At 42.3% G+C, this 17,828-nt stretch overlaps 1 protein-coding gene across 1 annotated transcript; it reads right to left on the bottom strand.

The window, feature by feature from the left end:
• Positions 1-1,460: 1,460 nt before the first annotated feature.
• UBR7 (ubiquitin protein ligase E3 component n-recognin 7) lies at positions 1,461-17,814 on the bottom strand. The gene is made up of 11 exons (XM_036843027.1): positions 17,604-17,814; positions 15,532-15,665; positions 14,631-14,691; positions 13,656-13,751; positions 12,655-12,708; positions 11,997-12,102; positions 10,589-10,797; positions 10,264-10,413; positions 9,595-9,757; positions 8,129-8,190; positions 1,461-3,690 (listed from the first exon to the last, which is right to left on the bottom strand). Exons 1-11 carry the CDS (start codon positions 17,751-17,753, stop codon positions 3,598-3,600), a joined length of 1,278 nt encoding a protein of 425 aa, XP_036698922.1. The 5' UTR covers positions 17,754-17,814; the 3' UTR covers positions 1,461-3,597.
• Positions 17,815-17,828: the final 14 nt, after the last annotated feature.

Raw genomic sequence — 17,828 nt, 5'->3', positions numbered from 1 at the left:
GGAGGCCAGTGGAAAAGTCCAGAAGTGTCCAGACTTTTTCCACAGGAAAAGGCACCAAGACTGGGAGAGCAGGGGACGAGCGCCATGTGCGGTAGGCAGCGCCGTCACTAGAAGCGCTCAGAAGCAGCAGCTAGAGAACCGCAGAAGTGCTCCCGGCTACAGAAACGTCTACAAGTCGTATGAGCTTCAGACGAGACTTACCCAGTGGCTCAGTGCGTGAATCACCGAGGGCCTGGTTTTCTCTCCTCTCCACCTTCCAGGGCGCTGGCTTCTCCTAAGCCGGGCTCCACAGGGCTCACAGGATTTACGCCCGCAGCTGAGAGAGAAGAAAGGCCAAGGCGCCTCAAGTCGCCCGGCAGGGAAGGGGAGGCGTTGCCACCAAGAGCATGGAGGCATGGAAGCCCGGTGGCCGAGACCAGCACTGGTCCCCTATGGGGATCACCCGCCAGGGAGGGACCCCATCCCGAGAGGTGAGGCTGGGTGACTTCTCAGATCCCTTCCAACCTAGGGATCCTGTGACTAAGTATGGAACGCAAGCTGTCTAATGCCCAGTGGTTCGGGGCACAAGTGAGGTAGAGTGTGGCTTTGGCCCGGTGCCGAATGCCGGATGCCCCTCAGGCCACAGCTTGTGTCTGGCGGCCGCTTCCAGGCGAGCTGACTGGGGGCAGCCTCGCTGGTGCTGGGAGCGCTGCTGGGTTGGCTTCCTGCGCTCCCCGCCTTCCCCAGAGCACACTCACCCTCCGTGGGAGCTTAACTAGGTCGCTGCCGAGGTCCGGTTATCACTGGGATTGCTCTTTCGATTTCCTTCCAGTCCACGGGGGTCCTCTGGGGGAGCTGGGAGAACTGCTGTCTTCCCGGCATCGATGGTTATATAATCCTGCGTGTTCAGAGATGAGGGCAGCTCCGGGCCTACACAGAGCACTTCGTTCACTTGAGCTTAACTCACCACAGGTGATGACCTCAAGCGTGAATCATTTCCAAGCAAGAGCTGCGGGGAGGCCAAAGATGGGCCTCTACACTGGCTTCTTGGTTTGTTCTCACATTTACTTTTGAAATAATGGCTATGGAATGGCTATGGATGAGGTGGACCTCATCTCCTCCTTGGCCTGTGGGCTCCCAGCCCTCTCCCCTGCACACAGCAGGACCTGAACCCATTGCGATAGGTCATGACCCATGCCCATTTCTTTGTTCTCTGTTCATCTAGGCCCCAGAGGGAATCATGGGCCCCTCCCTCCTCAGGGGTGTCGTAAAGTGGGGGTGGGGAGGGGAGTGAAGCAGCTCTGCCTGCGGGACCTGGGATCAGGCCTAATCGGATAGAACAGCAGGAGAGACAGAAACCATCCCCGCTGCTGGAGCAGGGCCCCAGGGCAGGCAGAGCCGCCGAGTGGGCCCATTTTCTTACAGCCTGCCAAGGGAGGCTGTGTACATTTAAAAGTGACTAAAAACAATCTGAAAAACCACTATTCTGAATTGGTTTATTTAAATTTTACAGAAACCTGATTAGAGTTAAGTATGTAATTATAAGTCCAGTAACAATTCTACAAAAATGCACATACAATGCCAGAATTCCTTAGAAGTAACTAATATCATATTCTTGTTTTGCATAAAACATGCATTAATATCAACTGCCACATGTTGGCCAAAATCAGTCTCTACAAGAAGAGACGGTCCAATACAGTCAATAAGAAAACTAGTTGTTAACAATAGGTAAAAAAAAGAGGTTTTCTGGTTAATGTAAAAGGAACAGTACCTTTCCTAAAACAAGCCCTTCACCACTGGGTGATTTGTGTTGTGCTGCACAGTAATGCATCACCTCCAAGACTGGGTCCTGGCCTGTCATAAGGAAGGAAGGAACTTTCTGATAGTTAAATCAAATGTCTGAGAAGATATAAACTTTCAGGCCACACGGTACACAACTAGTACCACCTTGCAGAGGGGGTTCAAAAATCCTCAGACTTGGGACAGAGTTCCCAAGCTGGGGATGTAAACCATCTTGAAGATGCCGCGAGCTCTCACCCTAGCCTTTCCATCCTTTCTACAAGGCCAGCTCAGAGCACACAGGCATCTCCTGTGGCCACAAGACCGTCCAGCTTCACACGTCACTCTTCATGAGGATCTGTAATTAGGAGGTTTGATGCAGAAAAACGAGTTGTACTATTTCTTTAAGTCCTTGACTTTCTGTAGGCCTAGTTCAACTTATCCAGGGATTGGTGGGCACTTGTGACTGCTGGACACACAAAAAATATTAATATACACTTGTGGCCCCAAAGCCTCAAATGCGTATAGTCTCACACCTCAAAGTATGTCGTCTACTGTCAGGAAAGACCACGCTCCTCCAGAGGGAGAGAGCAACTGAGGGCTCTTTGTTTATCAAAAGGTGTTTTCCACATAGACTGAGGGGCTTTAAAGAGATTTCAAACCAACTGAAAGGACATCCCCTCAAATATGGGGTTTTATACAACATCCCATGAGGTTCTTCAAAAGATCTCACAGTCATTAGGGACTCAGCTGTGGACAGTAACGTTTATATACATAAAGCTCATCATGTGCACAGCCTAGGGCCTTGCTTGGGATCTCTTCCACATAGTCCCCCAACACAGAGCACTCACTGCCCTGCTCGCTACAAGTAAGCTAAGCCAGTATCTTTTTTCTTCAGCACAGATTTAAGGGGAAAAATAATAATTTATTGGGGGTTCTAATACCATTTTCTTAACGTAACAATATCAAAATAGGTCTGTTTATAATCTAGGCTTATGAATATCCCTGATAATATAAAGAAACCCAGAGGACTTTGTAAACCACCAAGATTTCACAGGGTAGTACCCGGTCTATTTTCTAGGCAGCAGAGAGGGACCAGTATAATGGCAGATTTTCTCCAGGAAGCCCTGTGAGCACTACAGTACTGAAATTCTAATATTCTAGTGCCAGTAGACTTGTGAATGAAATTTTCACTTTAAATTTATTAGTAAAATTTGTAACAAAGGTAGGCTTCCTCAATCCTGCCATCAGCCAATCTCCTTGCCTGTGATAAACATCTAGGACAGGAAACCATCAGCCCTGGCTACTCCGGAGGTTTGGCCTGGAGGAAGCAAGCTCTGAGATCCCTTCTAAGCTGTGACCAAACCTCAGAAAACAGGGATGTGGGAGAAGGGGCAGAACAGGCTTGAGGAAGCTTTGACCCAAGGCACCACGATCGTAGGGGTGGGGGGATCTATGGAGGTTGGAGCTGACAGGAAGAGAACTTCACAGAGCCGGTCCTGGAAGACGGCGGCTCTGTGACAGGGCAGACACACTTGGGAGTTAAAGAGCAAATCATAAGGGAAAAAAAAACCAAACTAGTTTACTTTCTCAAAACCAAATCAAACTTCTTGAAACTCATGAGCAAATAACCCTGGCTGGACTGGCGTGGTGGGGCTCAAGTCTGTGGAATGAGCTGCATTTAGCTGAGTCAGAAAGAATGCTGGTTGTGAAATCAGCAGGAGGAGGCCTCTCCAAGGAGAGGACAGAAAGGGGACCAAAGGTGAAATATGACTCTTTTATTCCTGGAACAGTAAGTGGCACCTTCACTGGCTGGATGAGAAGGCGCCATACTCCAGTCTAGCTGCAGTAATACTGCATCCCATCCACTCTTCTTCTCTTTTTTGACTGAAATTCTTCAAAGAACTGCTGGATGTCCTCTCTCTTAACCACCTGTTGAGGGAGAGCAAAGATTAGGACAGGGAACATCACAGAACAGCACTAACTGGCTGTAACATTCACAGTCAAGTCCAACAATACTGCTGATAAGGACTGTTTTAACGTGTAATTAATTATCCTATCTCCATTGCATAGACAAGCTCGTCCTGGCTCAGAGACCGGCCAGAGTCACGCGGCAGGCAGACAGCACACTGGTAAGGAGCGTGGGTTCCACCACTGCCCTCGGTTTCCTCATTAGAATGAGATGAAAGCAGCACCCATCTAACAGGGCCGTTTGAAGAGCAGATGAGATGTAAGGCCTGTAAAACACTGCCCAGCACAGAGTAAGTTCTCAATGAATATCAGCCGAAGAGAAAAGTGGCGGAGCCAGGACGAAAACTGAGGGGACTAATGGTCGCCTGAGGCCACTGCCCTCCCTCAGGACACAGCTATCTTGGGAATGTCCTTCAGTTCCGCAGAAGCACCCACAGCAAACAACATCTGCTTTTTTTGAGATGTGTGCTCTCTCCTTTACTGAAAAAAAAGGAACCCCCAAACTCTTCCCTCTTCAAGAGTCCAAAATTACAGATGTTTGCTATATAAATAGAAAAATAATTGGCAAAAACTATGGAAGCAGTACTCCCAGTAAATGGAATATCCATGTTATGCAATAAAAATGAGAAATTTATCTTGTATTTTATCGGAAAAAGGACTAGAACATCACATAAAAGTGTTTCTATTAGCAAAATAAAATATCAAAAATAAGAAAATAAGGGGAAATATGGATAAAAAAGTAAACCAGGCCTACCCGGAAGGAGTCCCTGCTCACCCCAAGAGTGAGTCTGTGCCGCAATTGACAGGTTAACATGGTTTTTAATTACAAAGGTAACACATTCTTATTGTTATAATGGAATAAAGGTGGGGCAGGGAGAGGGAGGGAAAGAGAAAAAGAAAAAGAAAGCACTGGAATACAGTGAGCAAGAGGGAGAGAGAGAGAAAGAGAAGTAAGAAAGAGGACAAATACTTGTGTGTAAAGCGAAAACCTCCCTCTCCACTCCCCAGGGGTAAGAGCGCGACATCCCCAAATGGCACAGGCAACCTGAATAACCCACTGGGGTGAGACATGATCTGACAACTCCTCGAAATGAAAGAACTCCACACCAGACTGGCAGCTGACACACCAGTCTCACAGGCACCAGGAGTCAGCTGGGGGTCAACCTGTGAGGAACGAGAGCCCCTCACGGACTCAAGATCGAGATGCTCACCACTCGGAGGCAACCACAGCTCAGAGCTCTAAGGCGCAGGGCTTGGGAACGCACACTTACAAATGCTAATAAATAGGATACTGGGGAGTTCCAATGTGAAGGATCTGTCCCTAGCTCGGATCACAAACATTAAACGCTGAAAGGCAATACAAGGACATTTCTCTGGCAAGGATATAGTAGGAGGAGACCTAAAAGCCCACAAATTACACAAATTAGAGCGTGTAATCTTTAGTTCCTAGGCATCCTCAAATGGTCACAGCCAACATGCAGAGTAGAAATGTTAAAGAATAAATACCTGGGTCCAATAATGAATCATTTTATTGGTTTGTCCTAGAAAATGTGTAGTGTCTAAGTGTTATTATTATTTTTTAGTCAGACACAAACATTAAATAAAGGGCAGTCCATCATTTGACAACACCCAGACCTTATTAGCATTCTCTTCTATAGCCAAATACAACCAAAGCAGACGAGCTTTATGACAACTTAAAGTGTTTGTAAAGATCTAGTTAGTAATGTCAAAAACAAACAATAAAAAATATTTTTCTGTCCTTTTAAATCATCACATCAGATTATCTCAGACTCATGAAGAATGGCTCTAGCTGTCACAAAGATCCACACGCTGAAGACACATGTGAAGACTCCGGATAAAACTGTTTCAAATGTGAATGGAAAAAGACAATATACCTACTTTTTTTCTTTTATGTGAATTTAAGTGTGTGTCTAATAAAATCAATAAAGAGCACAGCAACCACAAACTACACAAAAGCAGAGGCAAGAGCATGTGCTTTGACACAACTGAAAGACCCTGAACGTCCACTAACAGTGCCAAGGTTAAAACAGTTACACCCGGGGCTTCCCTGGTGGCGCAGTGGTTGAGAGTCTGCCTGCCAATGCAGGGGACACGGGTTCGATCCCTGGTCCAGGAGGATCCCACATGCCGTGGAGCAACTAGACCCGTGAGCCACAACTACTGAGCCTGCGCTCTGGAGCCCGTGAGCCACAACTACTGAGCCCGTGAGCCACAACTACTGAGCCCGTGTGCCACAGCTACTGAAGCCCGCGTGCCTAGAACCCATGCTCTGCAACAGGAGAAGCCACCACAATGAGAGGCCCGCATGCAGCAACGAGGACCCAATGCAGCCAAAAATAAATAAATAAATTTATTAAAAAAAAACCCAAAACAGTTACACCCATGGACCCTCTTAGTTCCAGTGAGAGAGAAGCCTGAGGCTGCATTAAGCAGAGGACAGCCTTTGCAACAGAAATGAGAATAACTGTCTGTTAAGAGCTGCTGGGAAGCAGGAAGACGTCCGTCCCTAGTGACAGTGAGGAACATTCTCTAAAAAATGAGAAAACCATTTAGGAAGTCTCTTTAACTTTGGACTCCACAATTCATTTTGCAGAAAGGCAGCATTGCCAGATATCCAGGCAGCTACAAGTTCTTCCCACATTTATGAGAAAGCACTCGGTTGGCAGAGACTTCTTCCAAGAAAGCAAGTTTCCGGGCATGTCCCGAGTGTCCGTCAGACCCATGTCTGACTTCATTTGTCTGTCTGGCTATAGCAGAGCAAAACATTTTTTGTCCAGAAGGACAACTGTAGGCCATGAAAAGAAAAGTTTTGCTTTATATCTGCCTTTGGAAGATAGAAAAGTATTTTAGAAGAAAAAGTCCATCATAAATGTATGAGTAGTAAAGGGCTAGGAAGTATTTGTAAATTCAACTGGAAAACTATTTTATAAATTAATTAATTAATTAATTTATTTTTTGGCCTCACCCCGTGACATGTGGGATCTTAGTTCCCTGATCAGGGATCAAACCCACGCCCCCTGCAGTGGAAGTGCGTTGTCTTAACCACTGGACCAGCAGGGAAATCCCTGGAAAACTATTTTAAAAGATTACATGGGAATTCCCTGGCGGTCCAGTGGTTAGGACTCCTTGCTTCCACTGCAGGGGGCATGGGCTCATACCTGGTCGGGGAACTAAGATCCCACGTGCCACGTGGCCAAAAAAAAAAAAAAAAAAAAAAATTTACACATTATAGAATTAGTGTCACCCTTAAAAGCATATAGACCGTCCTAACCAGCAAGAGAAATGTTTTAGCCCCCCAATATAAAGTTCTTTTATTTTAAACTAGAACTCAAAAATCACAGAAAAGGGGTCTGGCTTTCATTTTTTTCTACCTGGTCATTTTTCCTTCCTTCTCCAAAAATCCCTGCTTGAAGGTCGGGACTGGGAGAATCAGTATGGCTGATCCAACGGCCCTCTCCTAAGTTACAACTGTTCTCTCCAGATCACGGATGACTGCTCCGTCCCTCATCCGGAGGGCTGGGAAGGACTCCTGCTGTGGCTAGTCCATTGCCGTTTCACTACTATTGATTTCCCTTTCCTCTGCCTGCATTAAGCTCTCAGTCATCTTTTTCATCAAAGAAAATGAACTATGGAAAACAGTACGGAGGTTCCTCAAAAACCTAAAAATAGAACTACCATATGATCCAGCAATCCCACTTCTGGGTACGTATACAAGAAACTGAAAACACTAATTCGAAAAGATACATGCACCCTAATGTTCCCAGCAGCATCATGTACAGTAGCCAAGATATGGAAGCAACCTAAGTGTCCATCAACGGAAGAATGGTTAAAGAAGATGTGGCACGCATGCGCGCACACACACACACACGCACAGACACAATGGAATATCAGCCATAAAAAAGAATGAAATTCTGCCATTTGCAACAACATGGATGGACCTAGAGGGTATTATTATGTTTAGTGAAATAAGTCAGATAGAGAAAGACAAATATTACATGTTATCATTTATATGTGGAGTCTAAAAAATAAAACAAACAAGTGAATATAACAAAACAGAAACAGACTCAGATATAAAGCTCAAACTAGTGGTTACCAGTGGAGAGAGGGAGGGGGAGGGGCAAGTGAAGGGTAGGGGATTAAGTGGCATAAACTACTATGTATAAAATAAATAAGCTACAGGGATATATTGTACAGCACAAGGAATGTAGCCAATATTTTGTAATAACTTTAAATGGAGTATAATCTATAAACATGTTGAATCACTATGTTATACACCTGAAACTAAAATAGTACTGTGTATCAACTATACTTCACTAAAAAAAAAAGATACTTTATTCAAAACATACAAGGCTATGATTAAAACTCTAACTCAACTTACTGTGCCTTCATCAGCAAATCTCTTGAGATAGTCTTTAAGTTCAGTCTTCAAGTCATTGTATTCTAAATCAAAACAACAAAAAAGGACATAAACTTTAGATAAGCCATTTGCATTTAGAAACAAAATATTTCTTACCATTGACATTTGAGTATGTTAGTCTAAACCACATTTTTCTTTAAGTGAAATCTGCATAGAAACGTGTTCTCAATTTCTCTCAAATTCCTCCATTTTGACATCTGGGACCCTTTTTCATTTAAAAACCCTCAAAAAACAGAGATATCCTCATTCCCAAAAAGATTAGCTAAGAATTTTTTTTAAAAGTTTTCCATTTCTCTGGAATTCTAGTGCTTGAAATATCTTGTACTTGTCAAACATTAAGTTTTATTTTTTTTTTAATTAATTTATTTTATTTATTTATTTTTGGCTGCGTTGGGTCTTCGTTGCTGTGCGCGGGCTTTCTCTAGTTGTGGTGAGCGGGGCCTACTCTTTTGTTGCGGTGCGCGGGCTTCTCATTGCGGTGGCTTCTCTTGTTGCGGAGCACGGGCTCTAGGCACCACAGGCTTCAGTAGTTGTGGCATGTGGGCTCAGTAGTTGTGGCTCGCGGGCTCTAGAGCGCAGGCTCAGTAGTTGTGACACACGGGCTTAGTTGCTCCGCGGCATGTGGGATCTTCCCGGCCCAGGGCTCGAACCTGTGTCCCCTGCATTGGCAGGCAGATTCTTAACCACTGCGCCACCAGGAAAGCCCCAAACATTAAGTTTTAAAACTCGTGCACTCACTCAACAATTTATATTACGTACAAGGCACCTTGAGGGCTACAAAAATGTTTTAGATGCAGCCTCTATCCTCGGAAAGCTTTCAGTCCAATAAAGGCAAAAGGAAATTAATCAAACAGTTACAAATATAAGACAGGAATAATCAATGTCAAAAAAGGGGCACAAAAGTGGTTGCATCCGAGTAGAAATGGCTAGGATAGAAATCACTAAAATAAGTTGGGCATACTGGGGGAAAAAATGTAAAAGCCTGTAATTAAGGGTTTGGGAATGTTTCCCTTCTAGTGGTTTCCTGTGAACCACTGAAGCATCCTCAAGAACTGTCAAAAAGATGGCATGGTTTGCTCAAAAAGATGACACGTAATGTTCAATGAAAATTATTTCAGTGGATGGAAAAAGAAATTGATTTCCTTTTATTGTTTACTCATACATCTACCCTTAAGCAAAAGAGCATGTTACGGTTTCTCAAGCATGTAATTATTCTAGCATGTAACCCTAATTCAATGAAAATAGCAGCTAAATACCCAGCAACATTACAATCAAGCAAGTGTAGGTGAGGCCTACTATAAAATTCCAAACTTAAACCATCTTTGTGTTAAATTAAAATAGGTATTAGTTGTCCTCCTTATACATAACTGTTTTTAATAGTGAAGGAAACTTCATGAACTTCATGAACTTTCACAAACAATATTTACCACAAATAAGTTCCACTTGCTGGACTCTGTTCATGCTGTTAAGGGTGTCCATTAGAGGGTCCCTCCTGTCAGCTGCCTGGTCAACCTTGCCTTTGTTTTCATAAGCCAGAACTGTGTCACATTCATCTGTCAGGAACAGGATATCTAGATCGCCATACATTTTCTTTAAAAAATAAAACCAGTTTCCCTATTAGAACTGTATGTCATTCTCAGAAAGTCAACCTCATGAGAATCACTAAAAATTTATTTAATTAATAGCCAGAAAAACCTGAGCCTTTTAGCAGAGTTGCTTGAACGTTTTATTCTTTTTGCCCAAATCTCTTTTAGAAACCTCCCAACTTCCCAGTAGATATTGTACGATCTAAGAGATCTTTAAAAACCACTGACTTACTGTAACTTTCAAGTAATATGTGTTTCCAAGCAATTTTATGATATAAAAAAGATAAGCTATTTTCCACTGAAATGAAGCTAAGTAAATAAAAAGTATTGCATAATTCTTAATTTCTTCCATAAGCATTAGGACTGCAAATACTATTTCATAAATTTGCTTAATATAAAAAAATTTTCAGTTCTCTATACTCTCAGTTTTATAAATATACTTTTCAGGTGCTCTTATTTTAGGCATCAGTCCACAAAACATACTAATATTGAACTTGATCAGGTACTTACCATACAGTCTTTGCAGGTACATAACTTGCTACGCCAGTTCAGGGGCCAATAGGTGGCGGTGTCTTTCTTTATAAACTGCTTAGCTTTAAGCTCCTGAAGTCTGCAGCCGGACTGTGATTCTGTGTTGAGATGCTGATTCTTAAATGCTGTCTGAAATTAAATTAAGTTTTGAAGTGTGTTTTTTAAACTATCATAGTTTTCATACTTTAGATTTTGTCAAAGAATTTATTTAGGCAAAGGGTACAATTGAAACCCAAAGCTATATAGCTTACAGAATTAATTTTGCTTAAGTTTTATTTCTTTTATACCTCAGATTTCATGTTACCTGGAGATCAGCTTCAGAACTAGAGCTGGTACATGGTTCGTTCATCTGCTCTGCTTTAAATTCCTTCTCAGCAGCCTTTCCACGTTCTGGAACATCCTCTTTGAGGGCACCATCATGATGAGCTCCATTTTCAGGTTGGATAACTTCCTGGTCACCTACCGCATCAACAGTCAGCACCAGCCCATCATCTTCAGCAGTTACTTTGGTTACTGTGGGTTCATTGAAAAAACACACACACATATCCACAGACCAGTTAGCCAATGAAATCACTTAGTCTGATTAAAACATACTTCAGAATCTGGAAAAGGAGAAAGTCAATCTTAATCTCTGGAATAATAAGAAAGGAAATAACACTTTTTTAGGTTATGCCTGCCTAATCCAAAGAGTCAAACAACTGAAAAGATCATTTAAAAATACCAATCACTACTGAAGCACTTTCTATGTAAAAGAGAAAAAAAATACTATACATGTTAAAGACAGAGGGACACCTCAAGAAGCAAGAGGCAATAGGAAGAGATTTAACTGCAAATACAGGTAGAAGGGCAGTTTTAGAAAAAACAACAGCTTTTCTTTATGAGAGAAGGAAATCAGAAAGGGTGCGTGTAGAGACAGAAATACTGTGAAGGAGAGAAGAGAAATGATAAGGGAACTCAGTTTGCATGATGGCATCTCAGTTTAGTAGGAAATGAGGCCATCTGCTGACAGGGAAGGAAATGAAGGAGGGGCAGAGGGGAACGGTTAAGAAAACCTGATGAATGCGAAATAAATTCAGGTCCAGCAGAAAGTGAGATTTAATTGGGAAGGGTATGAACAGAAAGAAAGCACACCAAGTTTAAGAACTTTGAGACAAATCAAAAATGTCTGATGCTGCTTGTGGTTTGTATGGTGAAGTGTTCCTTAAAGGTGAGAAGGGCAAGAAATTATGAGGCCAGAGCAGCAGGTAACTGCCACTTTAAAAATAAACACATATAGCATTACAAATAAAATAAAATATTTAATGCCTCAAGAACATTCACTGCTGATTAGTGGTTTGGGGTCAATTTCTTAGAGTATAATAAAAGCACCATATGACAAACTATACCACCACCCTCTCCCCAACCAATAGCATGTCTTACATTTAAGAACAATGTTTATCTCTTTATCTTTCAAAATCCCATTCAAAACTGCTTCCTCCATTTTCTCTAATTCTGGTCTCACCCATACTCTGCATCATGCCATTTAAGTACAAATTTGTTCTTGGTAGTCTCCCAATCTATCTATAAGCACCTTGTGGAGAAGGAACAGATCTTATACTTTTTTCCGCAGAGTCCAGTTAAAACTAGTTGATAAAAATGATGTACTGAACATACAAATTGTTCTGAACATACAGCACAAGTTGGTGGAATACCAACTCCACAGAGACATTTACCTGCCAAATGTGCAGCATAAGCCCACAAGAAAGAACAGCGTTTCATGCAAGCCTGGCACACCATCTCTTGGAAATCTCCACTCTCAGGGGGAATGGCACCAAGATGCTGTGAACACAGAAAACCGAACATTTTCCTTGTGATCACTAAGTTGTCCAAAAAGCCCATTATTTTATAAAATATTGCAGGACTTCCCTGGTGGTGCAGTGGTTAAGAATCCGCCTGCCAATGCAGGGGCACGGGTTCGGTCCCTGATCCGGGAAGATCCCACATGCCATGGAGCAACTAAGCCAGTGCACCATAACCACTGAGCCTGCACCCTAGAGCCCACGTGCCACAACTACTAAGCCCACGCGTCGCAACTGCTGAAGCCCAAGTGCCTAAAGCCCGTGCTCCGCAACAAGAGAAGCCACCGCAATGAGAAGCCCGCGCACCACAACAAAGAGTAGCCCCTACTCGCCGCAACTAGAGAAAGCCCGCGTGCAGCAACGAAGACCCAACGCAGCCAGGGGGAAAAATATATTGCACTAGTATGCTGATCATATCTTTAATATATTTTTAGAAGAGTAATTATAACATAAAATATAGTAAATTCCAAAAGACAAGATCTTTTCTCTTTTTGTAAAGACAATGTCTTTAAAAGGTAAAAGCTCTCCTTACCCTTCCATGGAACCAGTCTTCACAGACTACACATTGGATCATCTCATCTGGAATCTAACACAGGAAAGCCATTTGTTTGTTAATGATTACAGCGAATTCTGGGATACCAAAGTAAATCTGGCACACGTTAGAATTAGACATTAAATAATTCTCTACCAATTCTGTAAAACTGCTATCCACATGCCATAAGTCAAGGGGACAGGGAGAAACAGCAATTTAAGGGGCCAAAGAAGTTCATTCTCCACGAACTGGTGTTACAGAAGGAATACATTAAGTTAAGCACTTTGTGAGCAATTATCAAAGCTTTCATATCAGTTACTTAATATCTGACTCCCATAAAACTTTATAAATAAGTAATGTATTCTCACTTCAGACATAAACCCAGGCCCAGGGAGATAATGTGAATTGTAGCAAGTTGCAGAAGTGAATGCACAGAATTTTCACTTTTGTCAAAATAAAGGGAAACTAGAAATTAAAACTCACATTCACTCACTTATATGTGCACAGAAAAAGGTTTAAAAATACATATACCAAAAAGTGTTAACAGTGGTTGTTTCTGGGAGGTAAGAAGGTACACGAGTGAGGAAGAAGAAAAATTCTTTTTAAATTTTGTGTGTACTTCTAATTGAAATTTTTCAGAGGATCCAGTTTGTACACCCTATTTCTTTCCTTGCAGGGATGCAAGAAATTGAAGGTCATTTTCTGGAAAGTGTTCAGGGGAATGGAGCAAACAGGCAGGCAAAGAGGGGGAGGAAGGAAAAAAGTTCTGGCCTTGAGAAAGTCCTGTCCAATATTTCATTCTCATGATACAAGAATGAGAAGAATAGTTGGGATCTGTTCTGGTTGTAGCTCCAGCCCAGATTCATAAGAAGGGATAAATCTAGAATCCTTTCACAATCCCCAAATCCCTGCTGAACAGCTAAAGGGTCAAATATGACAATAGGCTGAAGAGTGAAGGCTAGAGATGACACAGTCCCGGTGCTAACCTCTAAATCTCTTACCTCATCTTCAGGATCAGGATAAGGTCTCTTGCAAATGCAGTACAATCCAAAAAAGTTGTCATTGTACTTATTGCCACAATTTATCTTTGCTTTGTCCTGAAAGATATTAATTTCAATATATAATATGGTCTAACTTTAACTATAATTTCATGCATCATGAAATTTATGCGTTCAATAAATTTTTGCATTAAATATCTCCCCCCCCCAAGAAGCTGGTCTTTAACTTTCAAAGTACAAAGGAAAAAAATTCATTCCTATTAAAGGGATACTTTTTCCAGGATACAGGGAAAAAATAAAATTTATTTTCTATGCCTTTTTTGTAGCAATTGGGGGAAAATGAATCATAAATATTAATTATCAACCCATGTAAGCTGACATTGGCCTAGAATTTCAAAAGACTTCTTAATGCCCAGCTGTGATAGCCAAAGCCCCCAGGTTACTAGGAGGTAAAAAGCAGGCAAGGAAATTGTCTAAAAATAATCTTTGAGGAGGGAAAAAGCATGACAGTTTTAGCAATGACCGAACAATGTAAAGTCCCTTATTTTCTCTTTCATTTCTGTTATTTCATTGAAAGCGTATAAGCATAGTTTTTATTATCCAAAAAGCACTGAAAAACTTCTGAGTGCACATAACCCACTCATTATTACCAAGTTTTATTTATTCAGTTTTTAAAGTCAACCCTTTTGCTTTAAAAACCTTAAAGCATAAGCACAATCAACATAATTAAACCTGAATCACTTTAGAACATTCCCCCCCAAACCCTTCATATTAATTACAATCTATACTGTAGGCTCTGAAAAGGTTACTTAGTTTTCCAAAAAGTAATAAATGGGATACAGTCTAATATTGATTTGTCCATTTACAAAGAATAAGCATAAGAACTGCCTTTTTGGAAAATACTTGGTTTTTATCCACTCGGACAAATATCGATCACAGCTACTTTTCATGCATTTATAGTTACCGGTGCTTACTTACAGGAAATAATTTACATTCCAAATTTTTAAACTTGTTGTTTCCACAATCACAACGAAAATTTCTGAAACAAAGGAGGAAGAGCCGATTTTAATTTTTCTTTTAAATCTAATGACTTACTCTTTAAATTCATGTCATAGCCTCTTTCAACTGGCTTCTAGGATCTAAAAAGTAACCTTGGTTGTTGTTCATGTAGCCATCCAGAATTTCTCCAAGCACATAACAATAAAAGATTTAATAATTCTAGAGATTAACATGCATAAAGACAAATATCTATATTACACAAACACTAATAAAATAATGGCAGAGCAGCAGGAGTAGTTTGAGTTTGCACCATAATTTTATTTTAAAAGGCCCTCTGGGGACTTCCCTGGTGGCGCAGTGGTTAAGAATCCGCCTGCCGGGCTTCCCAGGTGGCGCAGTGGTTGAGAATCTGCCTGCCAATGCAGGGGACACGGGTTCAAGCCCTGGTCTGGGAAGATCCCACATGCCGCGGAGCAACTAAGTCCGTGCGCCACAACTACTGAGCCCACGTGCCACAACTACTGAAGCCTACGCTCCTAGAGCCTGTGCTCTGCAGCAAAAGCCACTGCAATAAGAAGCCCATGCACCGCAACAAAGAGTAGCCCCTGCTCTCCACAACTAGAGAAAGCCTGCATGCAGCAACAAAGACCCAACACAGCCAAAAATAAAAAAAAAAAAAAAATAAAATAATAAAAAAAAAAAAAAAAAAAGGCCCTCTGGAAAAACTGCTCTCTCCAATTATATTATATAAAAACACATCACATTTTACCAGTGCACAACTACTTTGAATGCCAAAAAAAAAGATTAAGAAAAAAAAGTGCAGCTGGAAAAGAATCTAAATATTTGAAAAGCATTCAGCATCAATTTCTGACCGTTTTACCTTTTTGTGTATAGCTCAAAAAGTTTATGACTTCCATGACATTCATAACTGCAAGCTAGGCAAATTCCTGCTGGTTCTTCTCCCTCTGGGGTGCAGGTACTACAGGCATATAGTGCTTGTCTCTTTACTGAGCCCTAAAAGACAGCCCCAAAATGGAAAAAGAGAGAGAAAAAATGGAAAAAACATGGCAGAGTCACCTAATGCCCATACTATGATCTAAGAAATAACTGAAATCAGATTACCTGTGGTCAAGATTTTCCTGTAAAAAACACTGAGGCTAATAAAAAAGCTTATTCAACAGAATACCAAAACACTGTTGCATGTTTCATACACTTGTGCTTGTTTTCATATAATTTTTTCTTAAAGTGATAGAAAGAAGTTTAATATTTTCAGTCAGCTGTGAATAAGCTGGTCTGCTTAATCATTTCAACACATAAAAATGTAGGAGAATGTGTGTAAGTTTATGTAAGTAATAATCATACTTAATTTTGGAAAATGCTTGTGGTTCCACCAAACAGAAAACCAATGCATTAAATGAATCCCTTTGATTTTTAGATGTATGCTGAAGTATTTAGAGGTGTGGTGTCATGGTCTGCAACTTATTTTCAAGTGGTTGAGGAAAAAAGAAAAAAGAAAGTCTATTACAATGAAGGGGTAAAAGAAAAAACAAATGTTGTAAAATGTTAAAAAGTGAATATATGTGAAAGTACACAGGTGTTCATACTATTATTTTTTCAACTTATCTGTAGACTTAAAATGTTTCAAAGTAAAAAGCTAAAAGAAAAACAAGCACATCCTGATAATGGATAGTACCCTCTTCTGGGAAGGGGGTAGACACAAGGAAGATACAAGGAAGCTTCTGGTATGCTGGTAATGTTCTATTTCTTGATCTGGGCAGTAGGTACCTGCATGTGTTTTTGTTTATGCTTTCCCAACACTTATACATGGTTTGTGCACTTTTCCACATATTTCACTACAATAAAAAAAATGTTAAGGAAGTCTGTTTCAAAAACCTAACTACGTTTCAAAGGTAACTTACATACAGACTTTTTTAAAAAAGGAAAGCAGAGAAAAAGTTGTTTCAGTGGTGACCAAAGGTTTTTAAATACCAGCCAACATTAAACACATCTGACACAAGGTGTATTAAAAAAATGTAACCACTTTGCAGTGTAAACTCAACCGGACAACGATGACAACTGGTATTATGATCTCAGTCCACACCACAGAATGACCCCAAGTCTCCCTCCCCATCCTTCAGCGTTCCACTCCACCCCCTTGGAAGGTAACCTTCTTCCTCCTACCAATTCTCACCTCTTATTAGTTTTCTTCTACCCACCTTTCTCCATTTTTGTACCTAGAAATATAGGATGAGTCACCAAACACGACATCACACCCCCTCAAACCCTTGTTCACAACATCTTCCAAATGCTTTCTCTCCTCCCCTCCCCTCCCCTCCTCTGCCAGTGCCACCAGCTGTTCGGGTCCCGGTCTATCCCCCTGGGGGGCAGACTGCAGACAGATGCGGTACTTGCTTCTTCTCTCCAAAAAACCAGCTAGCACTTGTCAAACTAAATTGCAGAGGAACCAGCTGTCCAGGAGCCCAGCCCACACAGGGAGATTTTCAAATCCCGAGCTCTCTCCTTTAACTCTGTTTTGACTCTCCCATTCGATTCCTAATAAATGCTCTGAGGATGGGAAAAGTAGGGACAAAGATGTCTGGATATGAGAGGTCACGGGGACGGTTTCGTGAAAAGCAGCTGAGGCACCGAGAAGAGACGGGAAAGGAAGGAAAGAGCAACCGCTCCAGGGCCAAAGCCTGGAGAATCGTGGGGGGCCGGACGGAGGAAGACCGAGAAAGAAGGAGAGCCCTGCTGGACACAGGCTGAGAAAGGGGGCTCAGGAGACTAAGGGTAATAGGACAACTGGGCCTGCGATGGGGAAACGTACGACGAACAGCGGCCCCGGACCACCACGGGGGTGCCGGCCGCGGTAGGCGGGAAGAGGGTAAGTCCAGCGGGAGAGAGAAGGTGCAGGGGAGCCTGGGGAAGGCGAGGCCCGGGCCGCGCGCCCACCTGCGAGTAGGAGCACTTCTCCGAGTCGCTGCCGCCCAAGACGGCGCACGCCTCATTCTCCAGCTCCTCGTCCTCCTCAAGTACGTCGACCAACGATACCACGGGCTCCAGCTCCGCCTGCCGCCCCGCTGGCTCCTCGGCTCCGGCCATGCTCAACTGTCACCCAAACCGCCTCTCGGCCGCGGCGGAGGCGGGAAAAGCGGCCGCGAGGGGCGGGGCCGGAGG

This window comes from Balaenoptera musculus, chromosome 2 (assembly GCF_009873245.2).
Source record: "Balaenoptera musculus isolate JJ_BM4_2016_0621 chromosome 2, mBalMus1.pri.v3, whole genome shotgun sequence".
In the NCBI taxonomy this organism is placed as follows: domain Eukaryota; kingdom Metazoa; phylum Chordata; class Mammalia; order Artiodactyla; family Balaenopteridae; genus Balaenoptera; species Balaenoptera musculus.
Note: the sequence above shows the minus strand (reverse complement) of the source record. Positions and strands in the feature narration are given on the sequence as shown.